Here is a 17664-nt window from a genome sequence, read left to right on the forward strand (position 1 = left end):
AACTCCCAAACAAAGCAAACCCCATGATCAGCAACAGACCCGACTCCACCAAACGCCAACTCGCATCAATAACACCAAATCAACAAGTGCTCAATGAGAAATGTACTGAAACACAGCACTGACCTCCTCGGCCCCACACTCCTGCTTGAGTAAATGATCCTGGATCACCTGGAGCCCCTCGTTAACAAAATGATTCCACGTGCTGGTGTCGCCATACAGCATGGCCTGGGCCTTGATGTACTGCTTGCCATCCGGGCGGCAGCGCTTGCACTTGAAGGTGTCGTGGGTGTCGCTCCGGGTGTCGGCGCGGTACTGGAACAGCTCGCGCAGGCCGTCGAGGCTGAAGTGGCGTTCCACGTCCTCGGCCGAGTCGACGACGCACGAGCTCAGGCTCTGCTTGTGGCTCTGCCGCTGGAAGATCTTCTCCTCGATGGTGCCGGTGGCTATGAAGCGGTAGACGAAGCAGTCCTTTCTTCTGGCCGTCACGCCACACACGGGCGAGCGCCTGCTGGTCGGTGGCCGGGTTCCAGTCGGGGGTCGAAGAGGACAAGGCGGTTGGCGCCGATCAGGTTGAGGCCGCAACCGCCCGCCTTGGAGGACAACAGGAACACGAACTCGGGACCGTCCGGGTCGTTGAACTTGTCCACAAGTTTCTGGCGCTTGTTGACGTTCATGGAGCCGTCGAGACGTAAACAGCCGTAGTTGTTAGATCGGCAGAGGCGCTCGAATAGGTCAAGGGTAGAAGTGTAATTGCTGATCAGCACAATCTTGTCGTTGGTGTCGGCACGGATGCGAGCGAGCATGCGGGCGAGGACCTGCATTTTGCCCGAGTACCACGGTTTGATGTCGCGGTCGCGACCGCGGGCTTCTTTGGGGACGTAGTCGGCCGGCCAATACTTCTCGCAGCCCGGCAGGTCGGCCACAAGGTCCAACAAGTCGGGGTGGTTGCAGAGCTTTTTGAGCATACCGATAGCCTTGAGCGGCTGGGAACCCTTGCCTCTGAGGAGGGCCTGAATGTCTGGGGAGTGATGAAATAGTTGTAGAGCGCCAGTTGGAATGGTGCCAGATTGCAGAACACCACGTGCTCGTACTTGACGGGAAGGTACTTGGACAGAAGTTCGTTGGTGCGGCGGATGATGAACTTGTTAACAATCGCAAGCAACTCGACAAGGCACTCGTCGCCGCGTTTCCGGTCAGCCTCGGAGGCATCGGCGTCACGTCCACGCAGGATGGGGAGCTCAAAACGTTTGCGAAACTCCAGCGGGTTTCCAAGAAGATCGGGATTCGCAAAACTGATGAGGGCGAAGTACTCGGACAAATCGTTCTGAATCGGTGTACCAGACAGAATGACGCGCCGTGAGACATTCAGGTTATTCAATGCGCCGAAAAGTTTGGCTGTCCCCATTTTTCAAGCGATGTCCTTCGTCACAAAAGCATCAAGCCGATGGGCGTATTCTTGAGCTCATCGACGCAACGGCGAAGAGTTTCGTATGATACGATTATGACCGGGCGGGTGACAGCACGGCCGGTAGAAAGAGCCCATTGACGAAGTTGGACGGGTCACTACCTCCTTCGGCGCCTTGCCGTCAATAGCGAAAGGGTGTGATGAGCGTCAGCACCCAGCCACTTAACCAGCTCGTTCGCCCAGTTCCGCAACCAAACTCGAAGAGGCAGGCAACGATAGCTTTCTGAATGGTGGACTTTGCCGGGCGTCGGGAAGACTGCTTCAGCAGGGTCCAGAAGAAGCGTGATTACATTGCAGGGTCTTTCCGAGACCCCATTTCGTCCTGCCCATGATGCAACCGTTTGCCTTTTCATTCGATACATGCCCCGTAACACACTTGTACATAAACTTGACGCCCTCAATCTAGATGGGGTCGGAGCACCTTGGCAAGCCTCGGGTCAATGACGACTGGGACCCGGGGATGCTCGCCTTCGACCTTCTTCTTGATGCCGAGAATCTCGGCGAGACTCTTGTGCATCAATGGCGCATCAAGCTTCGGGGGTGCCTCGGCTTCCTTTTGTTTCTCTTCGGGCGTGGACGTCTCTTTGGGCTTGTCGTCGACCGTCGGGTCGTGGAGCACAATAGCAAACTCGCCGCATGGGTCGTGCAGGGGCTTCGCGACAAAAACTGCCCCCTGTCTCAGTCCTAGCGTTGGAGGGGGGCGGTTCGGATTGTATGCGGCATTGTCCTTGTTGACGAAGGGAACGGAGAAGGCCTTGCGAAAGATGGTATCCTTGTCCTTGGCTTTGAACACAGGGAATCGGTTGGCATCTCGGTTTGCTAGAGCAAGACGGTCCGCATTGGTGTAGGGCTTGTCGGCGTCTGCTTCCCCGTCGGCACCCCCGTAATCAACCCTCCTCCGCTTCCGAGCAGGGCGGTCCGTTGCGACGGTGCGCGTTGCGGAACCGGGACATTTGAATGGCCGATGTAGGCGGTCGAGAGATTGGGGTGTTGGGAAGCGGCTACGAGAGACGAGGTTCTCCTTGTTCGCGGCGGGCGTGGCTGGCGTGGTTGACGTTGAAACCGTCCTGTTGGAGTCAGTCAGTCAGCCAGTCACAGATGATACACAAGCGCGGTGGGGTGAATGAGTTTACATGTTGACACGGGTATTAAGCTGCCCCTAAATTCTCGGCAGGTGTTATAAGAAATCTGGAAAGTTTTGATGGTCTGTCGAAACCAATACATCAACACAAGGCTCAATCGCGGCAGCCGGAAGGGGCGGGCTCGGTTGTGTTGATTGCGGACGCGTTCAGCTCAGGCAGCAACGCGCGCCTTCCCCACGGTGTCAGATGACCGCGGCACCGCGCCAAGGCCACGATTTAAAGCCCACTTTAGTTGTAAGTGCCAACACATTTCCCGATTTGGATGCACGACAAACTGAATTAGCAAACCCAGATCCCGTCACTTAGAAATGGGATGAATTTCTCAGTTTTGACTGTAGGCGTACTTTGCGTGTAAGACAGCTCACCAAACTGACCAAACATACCTTGCACACTACAATATTCATCCACAAGGTCTCATTGCCATAAGTATTCTTTACCCCTTGATCATAGTTTGTTAAGAGAAACAACTAAAAAAGAAAAGTGCACTCTTGTATAATTACGCTTTGGTGCTCGTTCTGACTTTACCACATCAGCAAACAGCGTCATTGCCACCCATCATCGTCTTTGGCCGCCACTTGGCTGTCTCGGCCCTGGGGCGGTCTCTCAGCTTGGGCTCAGGAACGGGGTACCTCGATGGTTGTGTGTTTCGCCGCACTTCCACCGACGCAGCGAGCAGGCCGCATATTTGATTTATGCTCAGGTACTGGTAATCGGTGACTTCGCGCCCGTAACACGTTCGTGGGCTTCCCTCGTGGCTGCTGATCCTTGCATGGTTCACGTGTCTCTGATTTCCTGCGGTTAAGTCTTGGCAAGGACTTCATCCCCTCCACTCAGCCGAGCAACCCCACCACTCCAAAAATCATGCCCAGTAATTAATAATTCTCTCAAGTCTCGACCCTCTCGTCAATCTCACTCCACCGACGGGAAGGTGGCTCCAGCCCACCATGCCAAGCGTAGGTAGTTTGTACGGAGGAGTGGGTAGGTCAACCTTGACAAAATAGCAAAATGGGTGTGCTCTTCAACGTCTCGGCCATCTCTCTTCGTTTGTGCTTAGGCGTGTGTCTTTTAACCTTTATTAATGAAACCTCGGCAAGCCTATGTCCACAACATCAACAACAAACTGCCGGAAACAGATAGCCCGGGGAACCTCGGCATTGTCTCGGCTGAGTCCCCCACAGCCCGCCGCCGTCTTCCCAACCCCACCAACTGCTTCATTACTTTCCCCAAACCAATCTTCCACCTCCTTCGCTTCCGAAACCGGTGTAGTATAATAGTAAATGTCCGCCGACTTCTGGGCCGGCTACATCTCCGGCGCGGCTGGCATCATCCTCGGCAACCCGCTCGACGTGCTTAAGGTCCGCCTCCAAGCCGGCATCACCACCCCGTCCCCGTCCCCGTCCTCTCCACTCACCCCTCCCTCCGCCGCGCCATCAACATCCCGTGCCTACAGCTATGCCCGCCCCTTTCTCCTGGGCACAGCCGCCCCCGTTCTAGGCTACGGCGCTCTCAACGCGCTGCTCTTTGTGTCCTACAACCGCACCGAGGCCTTTCTCAACCAACTCTCCAGATGCAACACGGGAGGCAGCACACCGCAAGACACCCAAGCCCGCGGCACCAACCTCCTCACGACCTGGCTCGCCGGCGCCGTCGGCGGCCTCGCCACCTGGGCAGTCTCCACCCCAACCGAGCTCGTCAAATGCCGCGCCCAGCTACAAATCCCAACCTCACCACCACCACCACCACCACCACCACACAGGCACACCCACCCAACGCCTAACCACCGCCCCCCACCTACCACCTCCACAACCACCACCTCCTCCTGGCACATAACCAAACACCTCCTCCAACAGCACGGCCCGCGCGCCCTCTACGCCGGCGGCGCCGTCACCGCCCTGCGCGACACCATCGGCTACGGCTTCTACTTCTGGGGCTACGAGCTCTGCTCGCGCGCCATGCGCGGCTTCGTGCTGTCGTCCCCCACGTCTGGCGCTGCCGCTGGTACTGTTTCTGGGATGGGGGGTGGTGATGGTGGTGGTGGTGGTGGTGGTAATAGTGGTGGTGGTGGGGAGGGGATGGGGATGGAGGCGGCGCGGGTGTTGCTGTGCGGGGGGCTGGCGGGGATTATTACGTGGGCGAGTATTTTCCCGTTGGATGTGGTCAAGACGAGGGTGCAGACGCAGTTTTTGGGCGGGGAGAGGGCGCCGCTGCTTGGGGGCGGTGGTGGTGGTGAGGGCGGGGGAAGGCCGCTCGGCGCGTGGGAGGTGGCGCGCCAGACGTACCGGGAGGGCGGGGTGCGGCCGTTCTTTAGGGGGCTGGGGGTGTGCAGCGTAAGGGCGTTTATTGTGAATGCTGTGCAGTGGGCGGTGTATGAGTGGGTGATGGCCGAGTTGGGGCAGGGGAGGAGGGAGGCGCGGGAGAGTCAGGAGGGGGGGTTTATTGCGGTGTAGATGGTTGGGGATGCATAGAGGGGTGTTGGGGGATGCATTGGATACCCGGGAGGGAGGTACTCTGCTTTTTGGGAATTGACGTTAAACAGGGGATCAATCGATATAGACCGTACCATAGAACAACTCCCCCAAATGGGACACCCCATGCCCACGTTTGCATTATTTACGAGTTGGGTTAGAACAGTGCGGATCATCATCTCCATAAACAAAGACGTCAGTCAGGGTTGCGTGATTATTAGGAACACTGTATTGAACACAAACTCGCCATCAACAGCACGGAAAGAATATGACGACCCATTTTGTGTACCATTCTGGATGCTATGTCCTCTATGTCCATGCCATGTCATCATGTACGTGGCCCGCCCACGACGCCGGCGATAGCCGCGCATCACCCATGCCCTTAGCAAGATTACGACTGGTCCACACTAATGGCAGCCTCGTCAAAAGCCCAGTTGTGCCTCAAGTCCACCCGAGCCCACCACGTCCAACCGGGATCATACCCCAACCAAGGTAATAAAAAGGGGAGCGTCTCTATCCACAAGCAGGCCCGTCCACCGTCCGCCGTGTCGTCGAGACAAACACGCACCAACGTCGGCTCCCAAGACCGAGACCCAAGGTATCGACAAAGTTGCTTCCCCTCTGGTATCATACCCACGCAATGATGCGATGCCCGTGAGAAGATCCATTCCCGCCGAGAAGTGCAGAAATGAAGAAGAAAAACTTAGAAACCGCCCGATTACGAAGAACCCAGAACGCCTATCCTTCCTGTTCTACCACGCGCAAAAGAAGTATGCCGCTGTATCCATCCCGAGTGACTTGCCTAAGTGCCCAGTGTGGTCCCTCCGCCGCTCCAAACGGGGAGAGAGATCCAACCCAGTCTGCAACAAGAAAAACAAAGATTCTCCAGCCCAGCCACACCTCCCTCCTGATGAGGCATCCCATCCCAATCAGATACGAAAAGAAGAAGAAAAAGAAAGGGGAAAGAAAAGAACAAAAACCTAGATATGCAGGGGTATCTCCCAACCGAGTGACGCCAAATGCCGCGCCCTCCCACTGGATGCCATTACCCTACTGTATGCTGTCTCCCTCGGCGCAGGCCGCTCTCCGCATGGCCAATGTTGCGGTCCCTTCTCCCGTCGTGTATTCCGACCGTGTGTAAGAAACACAGAGAGAGGAAAAACCAAGAACCCAATGGATCGGTGAGGAACAGGAAAGTAAGTGTGGTCATCAACGTCGTCCCGCGCTTGGATCGTGCTCCGACTAAGCCTTCTGTGGGCATTGCATGCGCCACTTCGGGATTTCTTCCCAGTTGCACCAGTCGGCTATTGAATGCTGTGGTCATCATCAATCATTAGTCGTAATGCTTTTTTTTGTGTTTTTTTTTTTTTTTGGTGATTTTCTTTGTGTATTGCGAGCCGTGTTTCGGTTTTGTCGCGAGAAAGCGGACGACTCGGTGTGGTTGATTTGCTGAGTTAACGTCTCATCTGGCGTCGTCCGCGGAGCGGTAGGACGATTGTGATCGGGGAGAAAGAGCAGCCAAAGTGCCGGGTGGCTCATTCCTCAATTTGTAAACGGTCCGATATTGTTTGCTGAGAGCGAGTGTCGAGAGTAGATCAAAATGTGCCGCCGAAGGAACCGTCGAGGGACCATATTGATCGAAACTCTCATAGCAAGCGAGTCTGGTGGCGGTGAACCAAAATGTGCCAATGTGTTGGCGCTGCATACGTTAAGATGGATAAGAAAAAAAAGTGCATGAACTCGAAAAAGTGTCGAAAAGTCAAATCAAAATGAGTCGGTTTGTTGGTCGAGATTGCATGCCAATGGTGGAACGAGCCAACAATGCTCGTCCAGACAGCTGCATCAGACCCCCAAGATTGAAGACCCCGAAAAGTAGAAATAAATGTGTCGGGATGCGCGTCGTAGCATCGGCGCCGTCAAAGTATGACAGGTACCGAAAGCTAATGTGGCAATCCAGAACATGTGCTGCGATGGATGTCGCTGAGGAGGGAGTTTACTGCTCCAATGACTCGATAGCCATGTCAAAAAGCTCCTCGCAGAATCCGTCAAGCTCAATGATCTTGAATTGGTGGCCCCACTGTTCGGCAAACTCAGGCTCGCGCCAGGCGGATGAGATGTTGCGGCTCCAGCCGTACAGTTCAATGTTCCAGCCGTAGGCAAGTACTCGCTCGATGTTCTTCTTGAAGCCATCCGAGTACTGCGCTGTCGCAGCATCGCCCGTGGCGAGCACCATGGTCGCAGGCTTGGTGTCGATAACACTTTGAAGAATCTTGAGGTGGAGCAACTCGTCCACGCCCTGCTCTCCGTGCTTCATCGGTCCCACAAAGCAGTCCTCGCCTGAGGTGTCAGCTCCAGACGTGGGTGCGTCCAAGTCGCGGGCTCCGGCCTTCGGCTTGCGCTTGCGCACGGGCGACGCGGGCTTGGGGACGCGTTCCAGGATGTTCATTTCGTACTTGAGAGCTTGGGCCTGCATCATATATTCAGGCCGGCGCTTGCTGTACGAGTTGGCCAAGGAACCTGCGACAACCCTCTTGGCGACATTTCGGTCGCGAGTGAGGATGGTGTCGAAGTTTTTGAACGAGAAGGCCGGGGCCATGACACGTTTGTTGACCGGGATGCCCCGGCTCTCTTTCATGCTGTCATAGAAGCCGATGATGATGTTGGAGAGGTCAACGAAAATATGAACGGGGTTGCGAGCGACAGAGCCCGAAAAGCGATCAGAGCGCAGCTTGGCATCGTCCAGTTTCAAATCTCCAATCTTATGACGAACATAACGCTCCTTTCCGCGCTTGGTGGTCCAGTACTTGGGAAGCAGCTGGTCATTGCTGAACTTAGCAGCAATTTCGTAACAGGTGAATCCCTTCCATGGCTGCTCTTTGGCTAGCGGGTAGTTGCTGTCAACCTTGGACTGCGGCGAGAACGGACTCGATGAGGTTTCTGCCTCGGTCTCCTGACCGACGGCGTTGTCGGCAACCTGTGTATCAGACGGGCCCACCGCAGGAGATGGGTTGAACGTAGTAACATAAGCGTGATTCGCCAACATGCCGTCCAAACCAGTAGGAACAGTGAAGAAGGCTCGGCTCAAGCCAGCGCCAAGGTGGCCTGCAAAAGTCTGGGGATGACTCAAATAGGAGGCAGGGGTCGGGGTCGCGATATGGGATTCGTCCTTGAGTCCCAGCTCTTCAGCGAGGCAAGTGGGGAGCAGCGCGACACCGCCATCTGCATCATCCAAAAAGCCCATCACGGAATCAAGGTCCGGGGATGAGGGGCTCTCGCCAGTCGAGCAACCAGGGCTATTCCAATTCGTGGATTCAGACGAGGTTTCGCTGCCGTAGTCCGGGACGGAGCTGCTTGGAGACATGAACTTGGTAGCAAGCTTTTGCTGCGGAGTGGTATTGTTGTCCTCAGACTCGCTAGAGTGTGAATCATATTCCTGGGAAACTGCCTTGACGAACGGATCGTTTGCCGGCGCAGTATCGACAAACCGGCGCGAGAACGAAATGTCGAGGGCTACGCCTTGCACTCGCTTTCTTTTGCCAATGGTCCGGCTAGTGGTGGTAGAATAACCCGTGTCACTGGTTGCTGTCTCATCCATTGAGTTGTAGGCAGGAAGGTCGTCGTCGCCACCACTGGTCTGTTCCGGCGAGCTTGGGATTCGGTGGTTGATACCCATCAAACGTCCGTCCCTAGCAGCTTTCCAACGCGCCATGACTTTAGCGCCCGCAGAGTCGAGGATCCTGTCGGATACCCGCTTCGCAAGCCTCTCGGCAGGCGGGCCGTCCATGCCCCGAAGAAGCGCACTAGATAAGGCCAAAGCGGCCGCGCCGTCTGCCTTGTCATGAATATCCTCGATTTCGTTCAGCATCTCGAAACGCCGCGCCTCGGATCGCTGGTAGTTGGGCGACCGCATCATCTCAATCACATCGGGGTCGAGGCGGTCAACTTCGTCTTGAATAGTTTCGAGCTTTACCGTGTCATTCGGGCCCTTCTCAAGGCGAAACTCTTGGACGGGGCCGGCGAATAGTTGCGATCGATCCTCGTGAGAGAGCTGTGTCAGGTAGTACGAGTGAATCGGGTGGTCAAGGGAACAGGCACGAGACCACTTGGCAAGGAGGTCGAAATCCGCACCGAGGCGGCGACCTTCGTGCTCGGCACGGCCGAAGTAGGTCTTTGAAGCCATATTGTTTTTGTCATCAATTGAAGAAGCGGAACCCGAACTCTTGAGAATTGTCGAGTTTCGATTCGGATCGCGGAGCGGGTGACTTGGGTCGCCAAAATGCAGCATCAGATCGCGAAAATGATCGAAGGATTGCGAGAGTCGAGAAATCGGAAGCTGAGGACCACAGAACTGCGACTCGACGCGCGAAACCCGCGAAAACGGTGAATTTGGTGGAAACTGGAGCCTGGAAGTTTGTGTAGTGCGAAGAGCGTGTGATTGCGCTGGGAAAATCGGGAAGAGAGAAATCGATTCGCCCTGGTTATCGCCAGTCGGTCGGTTTGGGGGTTTGTGGTTTATTATGGTTGGGCGATTAGGCGGGGAGAGAGGGGAGGCGGGAAGGTGTTCAGGTTCGCGTGGCGGGGTTTTGGGGGGTTAACTCGCGCAAAAGCATGATCGGTTTTTTGGGTGTGAGTTTATTATGCCTAAGAGATCAAGGGCGCGAGATCTGACAGCTATGCCCTGCGTGGTGGGCAAGAACCCGAATAGTCGTTTTGGGGTTCAAGAAGCCAAGCGGCGGGAACGCCAGGAGGTTGATGACTTGGCTAAAGTGGGGCCTTTCGGTGTGACAGGCTGCCCAATCCTGGGGAAATCTGCAGAGCCGCAGAACCCCTGCGCTTCTCTCTCCTTTCAGCTCGATTCTCTCATTCTTGGCATGGAGAGCTGTTGCCTCAACTGAGTTGCCACGTTTGCACCGCGTCTATTCAACGAATACAGCATGGCCATTGTTCGACATTTCTGGGTAGGGGCGCAGATGACCGTGTTTCCACATGCCCCAGCGTATTTCGCCCACGAACCAAACATGGCTCGAGCATAACATCTCACCAATTCAATCCTGGCAACGCATGCCCAACCTTGATTCGGGCTTGATGGAATTCACCTGGGGAAGAGAAGCTGTCTGGAACAATGCGGCCGTTAACTATCCCCCGTTGAATGCCGCCAGTGACGTCTTGGTCGATTAGGTAGGCAGCCGATAAGGCCCGCCTGCATGGACTGATGCTCCCCTTGCGCCGTTTCTTTCCATCATCCCAACTTCGCACCCCAGATCACTGAGCTTACGCCACCGCACACCAGCAAACACACCCCCCTCACACCGGCAACGCAGTGTGATTTTCTTCCCCCCAAGATCACAACACCAAAAATCTAACACACATTCAAAAATGCGTCAGCCGCGAATCGAACGCGGGGCCCATCGATGGCAACGATGGATTTTACCACTAAACCACTGACGCGGGTGAAATGACTCGTGAAGAGTTGAGATTCGGAGACGGTGTCTCCGTTTTGTTTGTGGATCGCATGGCGGGATTTCATGCGGGTCCCCGAAGGCCGGATATCGGGAGGCCGGGTGTCAGCAGCTGCCGCGGGGTGTCCGGGCCACGAAAAACAACCTGAAAACCGTCAAGATTCAGCAGCCATTCCCGGTCTTGATCGCATCGGGTAACATGGCGCTAAATAAAGTAGGCAAGTAGGCAGGAACCGTGACAGAATCGCGTGGCAAGAGAGAGCCTGTGGTAGGCGGCTTGCTAAAGAGGTATGTTTACGGGTGACAACATAACTTGAAGCATTCCTTGATAGTGATGCTCGTGGGGAACAAGGGGCCTCATTTACATTTGTATCCTATGTACGCTCTTAGTCTCCTTCTATTCCTTAACCAATACAGTCTTCATGATACCAAACGCCTTTAGTCTTCCTTCTCTACCGCTTTTCACTCAAGCCTTCAGTGGAGTGTGACATGATGCCGTCAGAGATCTACCCATCAGAGCCAGTCCGCCAGCCCAGCCCTCAGCGTGAGCAGAGACTCGAAAGAGTTTTATTATTAACTATCTGCACCATGCCGATCAAAAGTGTTCGAGTCAACCTACTATGGTTTTGTGCGTTCATGACTAGCGACTAGCTTTCAGCTGATCCCCCCTGTCCCCACCAACGGGATGCCGCCAACACTGCATGGCTTGTCTCCATGACGTGCAAATTCTGAGCGAATACATCGCGTACCGCGGCCCTTCAGGCACTGGGCCTGATGTGGTGCAGCGATCTGCAGCAGTTAAAGCAATAACCCAGCTGGCCTCCGATCTTCACGTTGGCGGTCTCCGCCACCCGGCGTCTCAAATAGAGGACGATTCCCACGGTATCCTTTCCCAACTATTTCTCAACTATTCTCTACCGAACCCAGCTGCCGTCACCTCAGCACAATCCCTAACAAAACCAACCATGGGGTCTCAACCGAACCTGCAACCCATCCAGCTCTGGGGCCGGAGAGGCCCCAACCCCCCCAAAGTCACCATGATCCTCGAAGAACTCGGCCTACCCTACGAACACATCCCCATCGAGTTCAAGGACGTCAAACAACCCGAGTACCTGGCCATCAACCCCAACGGCCGACTACCCGCCATCCGAGACCCCAACTCGGGGCTGACCCTGTGGGAATCCGGCGCCATCATCGAGTACCTGGTCGAGCGGTACGACACGGACCGCAGGCTGAGCTTTGCGCCCGGCACCAACGACGCCTACCACACCCGGCAGTGGCTGTACTTCCAGGCGTCGGGCCAGGGCCCCTACTTTGGGCAGGCGACGTGGTTCAAGATGTACCACCACGAGAAGGTGCCCAGCGCCTTCGAGCGCTTCAAGACCGAGGTCAACCGCGTGTCGGGGGTGTTGGAGGCGTACCTTGAGTCGCAGCGGTCGGCGGCTGGGGAGGGGGGTGGGCCGTGGCTGGTGGGAGGCAAGATGACGTTTGCGGATATCGCGTTTATTCCGTGGTACTGTTGGATGGACTGGATGTTGGATGATGAGGAGTTCAAGTTGGATGATTACCCTACGGTGAAGGACTGGCTGGATAGGATGCGCGCGAGGCCGTCGGTGACCAAGGTTCTCACTGATATCAAGCCTGCAAACGCCAAAAAGTAAGGCCAATGTGAGGTTGGCAGAGGGTATGTCAGGGTGGGTGGCAGGGTGTTTCACCCCCACTTCCACCGTAAATACTCCGAGAATAGAGTAGCCAAGGCAGAATTATGTTGCGGCGTCCCCTCCAGACAATGGACTTCCGTGTAGAGAGATATGACAATCACGACTGCCAGTCGAAAACCATCCATAGATTGCAATGTCCATTTCTACAGTAATATACATACCGCCATCCCCCAGCACAAGCCCCAACCTGCCAAACAAGCGAAATGTCGGGGATCTGGACTGGCACAACAACCCTTCTCCCTCTCAAGTCTGGAAACAGCCCGCGCAGAGGGGGTATATCCATCCCTGTCCCGGATTCCTTCAAGCTTTTGCCTCCCAGCCCCAAAACACCAAGCCAACAGCAATAATCAACGCCGTAGCCCCAGCCAAGTCTGTGCCAGCGCTTCCCGTTCTGAGTGAGCCAACGAGCCGATAAAGGGAAAAAAAAAAAGAAACCGAAAAGAAGACGGCAAGTATAACCAACGCGTCTTTTACAACGCCTCGCGTCTCTTCTCCACCTCTCGCTTCCACTCCTCTTTCCATCCCTTCCGCTGGATTAAGTCGTCAAACTTCCTGGCCTCCTCCTCGGTCATCGCGCCCCTCTCCCGGCACCAGTCGCGGTACCACTCCAGATTCTTGACACGCCGCTCCTCCTTGGTCAGGTTCTTAGTCGCCTCTCTCCCCTCGACCATCATGCGGTCCCAGTTCTCAATCCCGCCGAGCGACGCGTCGATGACCTTCGTGCCGCGATCAATCTCAGCCGCCCAGGCGGCCAGGACCTTCCCGAGCAATTCGGCCTGGTTCTTCTCTTCGGCCTCGGCGCGCTGCTGCTCCTCCCGCGCGCGGAGCACGGCGAGCTTCTTATTGGCTTCCTGCTCCCGCGCGAGAGCTTCGTCGCGCTCCTTCCGCTTGCGCGCACGCTCGGCGCGCAGCTGGCTGATGGAGGCCAGGTGGCGAACGCTATGGCCGAGACCGGCGTGCTGCTCGGCGACGCCATGGGTCGGGCGGTCGAGCGGCGGCGCCGTGAAGAAAAGAATGCGCCCTTGCTCGTCGCGCTCAAACTGCTCGCGGACGTCGGCCGGGATCGCCGCGTCGACGGGATCAGCAAGGGTGTACACCTCGGGGGCGCGCGGGACGTTGTAGACGTGGCCGGGGTTGGCGTGTGGGAGGGGTGCCATGTTGGGGGCTGGCGGCATGGGTTGGCGAGATGGAGTCATGGCTTGAGGTGCGGGATGCACCGGACGGTGGTGCTGGTCGAAAGCCGGCGCGATGTGGGCCGGTGTCTGGTATTGCATCTGCTGTGGAGCCATTTGGGGTTGTCCACCATACTGGGGTGGGTACGCCTGGGGTGGTGGAAAGTGTGGGCTTGGCTGCATTTGTCCCATGCCAGGATGTTGCGGCACGTGCATAGCCATCTGTGGCTGTGGTTGGAGATGGATTGGTGTCTGGTGGGGAGCAGGTTGTGGAACCGGTCGCGGCTGGAAGTGCTGCATCTGGAAATGAGATGGTGACGGTGCAGGCGCAGGCGCCGCGGCGGCGGGGTGGTGATAGGTCGGTCCTCCCATGCCCATGTTGGCTTTCATCGGGACTTGGGTGGGCGCAATTGCGAGCGGCACAGGTGCGACGGCCGCTGGCAGTGGATTGGGTTCAGGGGGAGGTGATGCCTTCAACACGGTCAGCTTATGCATTCCTCGGCGAACTAACGGAATAGGTATCCAGAATGCCAATGGTGAAAGCGCGACGGCTGCGTAAATCAAGTGTGTGGAATGTAGGCATGGAAGTTGGAAAGAAGACCCCCTGAAGCCACCAGCTTGACAGGCGCATCCTGTGAAACAAAAGAGCAAGTGGCGGATAACAGCCACACACACACACACACACATATAGAGAGGGGCCATGTTTGCGTCTAGAACAACCACAAACATGTAGGTCTCTCGAAAGGATAAAAAAGCAAGAAAACAGGAGCTACTCACATTCGGGTCTCGAGGACGACGATGCACCGCTCCAATCAAGGGCGGTGCGTTCGGGCTCCTCCAGGTTGGCTTTGGAAGGGGATCGGTTTCCTTAGCATCGGCCTGCAGCAGATGCTTGATTGGACTCGGGACCTTCCGCAGATTCCGCGGCACATCGAACAGGTCCATCTCGTAATCCTTGTCGCGCACCTCGTCCGGCAAGCAACTCGTCCACGTCTTGATCTCGTTGAACTTGAACTTCTCCTCATTGTACCGGGCCTTGCACACATATACTGACTTATCCAGCGGCAGGCCGCGCGGCCGGCCTCTCGGGTAGCGGGTGATGAACATGACGAAGCAACGGTCCTCGACATCGTCGATGCGGTGGTCGCGATATTGACCCGTCTTGACCACTTCGTTTTCGAAAAAGTGCTTGTCAAAACGGTGAACTGTCTGCTCGGGCCGGTAGTACCAGCACGCATTCACCCATTTCTGGCCTGCCGCGTCAGACCAAGTCCGATAAACTTGGGCGACGATGGGCTTTGACAAGTCGTTAGGGTTCCGAATGTGAACCCAATCCCCTGCAAATTGTCAGCGAACGTGGAATGTATTTCTAAGGGTGCGTTCTTTGTAGTACTCACCCACTTTCCAGATCTCTCCGCGATGCTCAATACCGGCCAAGGGCAACCTCCCGTCCTCGTCCCGGAAGTCTTCGTCAGGTTTAGCCTTCTCCTCTTCGGCAAGCAAACGAGCCTGGTTGGCCAGCTCCACAGCATCTTGATAGACCTCGCTACCCTCCTCATTGTAGTGCATGGCGTTCTCAAACATGAGCTCGAGGTCGCGAAGAGCTTGGTCGACGGATTGGTACTTTTTGCGCTTGTGCTTCTTCTTGATGGCGTCCAGCGCAATCGGGTTGCGGATAGCGTCGTAGTAGTCTGGCAGCTCTGCCTTGTCAGGGAGTCTCTCAAAGTGGAGGATGCGCAGCTGGCCGCTTTCGTTCTTGAACCGGCGTAGACCCTTCAGGATAGCCTGGACACGAGCTTCGAGGGGCGTGAAGACCTTGGGTGGCCTGCCGCGCTTCTTTTGCGCGTCATCGCCGTCTTCCCCACCCCTCCTAGTCCCTGACTGCCGGCGACGCCTTCCCGAGCGACGGCGACCGCCTTCGTCATCGGAATCATCGTCTTCGTCGTCCTCTTCCTCTTCCTCGTCGTCCTCTTCTACTTCTTCCTCGTCCTCTTCGGGGGGCGGCGAGTCCTCAAATTCGGGCAAAGGTCCTAGGTCTGGAAGCGCAGCATCTTCAGCAGCGATTGAGCCCTCCTTGACCATCTCTGCAAGCTTCTCCTTAAAAACTTCCAGCAGACGACCGGCATCGGAAAAGATAGGTGCAGAGGGTCTGTTATAAACCTGTGCATTGTGACATATGCGGGTAACATCGTGCACAAACTCGTTGAACCGAGTGTACGTCTTCTTGCCGAGCTTGGCCTGCGCGCGATCTCGGTCAGCCAGCTTGGTCCGGGCGTCAATTGGGTTACGATCAACTCACCCGAATGGTACTGAAAGCCATGGGCTCCTTAATCACGTCGAAGTAGTCCGGAAGGCTGCGCTTGTTGACAAGGCGCTGGAAGCCCGAGGCGATCTCGTGGTCCCTGGGGAGCCAATCAGCATCCCGTCGCATCGCATAGCGACATGTGAAGGGGGCCAAGAACTTACTCTCCGTCGACTTTGATTGTGTAGCGACACAAGTACTCAGACGTGTCTTTGATAAGTTGCAGCAGGTTGCGCCACTCTTCTTCCTGGCGAGTCTCCTCATCCATATCATCAAGTTCGCCGTCTGCATCCGCGTCGGCATCCGCATCGTCGTCGCCATCGGGGTCACCCTCGGCGTCAACGTCCATCTCATCGTCTTCCCTGTGGGCGAAACTATCGGCATCCTCCATCTCAACGTCGTCGTCGACGTCGCCCTTGGCCTCGATGGACTCTTGCACCTCGATCGCGTCGTTGGCCATGCTACTTCTCCGTTTTCGAGGAGTCGATCTGGTCGCGGTCGGTGAGTTCTGTGCCTTTTTGGTAGGCGACATCTCGCCTCGACTGGGCCGTTCGCGGAGGGTGGGCATCGCGGCACAGGAGGCAGGGTTTCCAAGACTGTTGACACGAAGAGGGGACCTCAACCAACCGACCGAGTCAGTTGCGACTTGGAAATCTCCACAAGCGAGAGACGTGCACACAGCGATGTTCAGCCCGTGTTGAGCGCGATTGGAGAATGGCTCCACTTGTTTTCAGTAACGCGTTAATGCCTCGGTAACTGCTTAGCGCCTCCCTTGCCTCTGAGCCTCCCTGGCTGCCGATCCACCCGGAAGCTTTACAGTGGTCCGAGCGCCCTCGTCCAGGGTGGAGATCCACTTAAACGGAGGGTGTGAGTTCGATACTGTGTAAGTTCACTTCCAGAAGAGCTCCTGGTAATAACTCGGTCTTTCACAAGTCAAAGTTGTTGAAGTCCTTTGCTGTCGCAACAATTTTCTGTTCTCCCTTACCTACCCACACAACTCACCACACCTCCACAACATTTAAACCAACTGCAGCATTACTCACGATCCAAGTCATTTATTTGTCTTTTAACGCATGCCTAGGTCGACCAGCAAGGGCAGTTTCAGTGGCTGCGTCACCAGGCGCAGGAGATTCCTCATCAGGCTATTCTTACCGGTCCCAGCGACCTCAACCTCCAGCTTCCCGGTGGACCAGGGGTTGCCTCTTGTTTGCTCACAAGAAGCTCCCCTTCTGGCTACTTACCTAAATACCTACTTAAAGCGGCTCAGAACGGGTGCTATGAGGACGAGAAACCATTCATACCTTTTAAACAACAATGAGGACTAGAAGTTGTCGTCGTTGTGGGAGTGCGAAAGCCTGCATCTGGATTAGGTTGTTAACCTTTATTGGGCCAAACTGCTAACTCAGCAGAATGTAGGTTAGGTGCGGAGGACATTTTCTGGTGTTTAGAACGATTGACCGCGCTGCTCCGTTCATGACTCCATTTCCCAGTTATACCTTGGTGTGATCCCGACATCGTGTTGTGACGATAATTCTTAGTAAACTAGTTACCCCGGGGCTGAAGGGTTGCCCCTTATCAACCTATGTTTGGTTTTTTATATACGATTATACCTACCTAGGCACCAACAACCCGCGAGTTCGTCTGCGTCTCGGCTTGTGGGGAACCTTGTCTCACTATCGATGTGATTGGCATTGCCAGTTGGTTCAGATCCCCTTTACAACATTTCCGGATTCGGCCTTTTAGAGCCTCCCATCTCTCCTCCTTCGTAACCATGGCCACCCCTATAGCCTTGATACCGCCATTGCTTCATTCTTTGAGTCAAACTTTACCACTGCTACACGGCAAGCAATGTGAGGACTTCGCCCTCGCCCACGGCACCCCCCGTGACCCCCGTCCCCCATCTCTTGAGGGAACGTTCAGCTACACTGTCCTTGTAGG

At 55.8% G+C, this 17664-nt stretch overlaps 6 protein-coding genes and 1 non-coding gene across 7 annotated transcripts; 2 read left to right on the plus strand and 5 right to left on the minus strand.

Moving 5' to 3' along the window:
- Window positions 1–482: 482 nt before the first annotated feature.
- CHGG_00379 (uncharacterized protein) lies at window positions 483–1405 on the minus strand (the record flags this gene model as incomplete). Its single annotated transcript, XM_001219599.1, has 2 exons — window positions 483–896; window positions 968–1405. The coding sequence occupies 2 exons, from the start codon at window positions 1403–1405 to the stop codon at window positions 483–485; spliced, it is 852 nt and encodes a 283-aa protein (XP_001219600.1).
- Window positions 1406–1862: 457 nt separating this feature from the next.
- CHGG_00380 (uncharacterized protein) lies at window positions 1863–3553 on the minus strand (the record flags this gene model as incomplete). Its single annotated transcript, XM_001219600.1, has 4 exons — window positions 1863–2532; window positions 2599–2624; window positions 2991–3038; window positions 3521–3553. 4 exons carry the CDS (start codon window positions 3551–3553, stop codon window positions 1863–1865), a joined length of 777 nt encoding a protein of 258 aa, XP_001219601.1.
- Window positions 3554–3884: 331 nt separating this feature from the next.
- On the plus strand, window positions 3885–5054 carry CHGG_00381 (uncharacterized protein; the record flags this gene model as incomplete). The annotated part of the gene is made up of 1 exon (XM_001219601.1): window positions 3885–5054. The coding sequence occupies one exon, from the start codon at window positions 3885–3887 to the stop codon at window positions 5052–5054; it is 1170 nt and encodes a 389-aa protein (XP_001219602.1).
- A 2011-nt stretch (window positions 5055–7065) lies between these two features.
- CHGG_00382 (uncharacterized protein) lies at window positions 7066–9252 on the minus strand (the record flags this gene model as incomplete). The annotated part of the gene is made up of 1 exon (XM_001219602.1): window positions 7066–9252. The coding sequence occupies one exon, from the start codon at window positions 9250–9252 to the stop codon at window positions 7066–7068; it is 2187 nt and encodes a 728-aa protein (XP_001219603.1).
- A 1197-nt stretch (window positions 9253–10449) lies between these two features.
- CHGG_11150 lies at window positions 10450–10520 on the minus strand. Its single transcript has one exon. It is a non-coding gene; the product is annotated as a tRNA-Gly (tRNA).
- A 712-nt stretch (window positions 10521–11232) lies between these two features.
- On the plus strand, window positions 11233–12192 carry CHGG_00383 (uncharacterized protein; the record flags this gene model as incomplete). The annotated part of the gene is made up of 1 exon (XM_001219603.1): window positions 11233–12192. One exon carries the CDS (start codon window positions 11233–11235, stop codon window positions 12190–12192), a length of 960 nt encoding a protein of 319 aa, XP_001219604.1.
- A 530-nt stretch (window positions 12193–12722) lies between these two features.
- On the minus strand, window positions 12723–16294 carry CHGG_00384 (uncharacterized protein; the record flags this gene model as incomplete). The annotated part of the gene is made up of 5 exons (XM_001219604.1): window positions 12723–13895; window positions 14202–14761; window positions 14822–15662; window positions 15724–15826; window positions 15891–16294. 5 exons carry the CDS (start codon window positions 16292–16294, stop codon window positions 12723–12725), a joined length of 3081 nt encoding a protein of 1026 aa, XP_001219605.1.
- Window positions 16295–17664: the final 1370 nt, after the last annotated feature.

This window comes from Chaetomium globosum, genomic scaffold, assembly GCF_000143365.1.
Source record: "Chaetomium globosum CBS 148.51 scaffold_1 genomic scaffold, whole genome shotgun sequence".
In the NCBI taxonomy this organism is placed as follows: Eukaryota; Fungi; Ascomycota; class Sordariomycetes; order Sordariales; family Chaetomiaceae; genus Chaetomium; species Chaetomium globosum.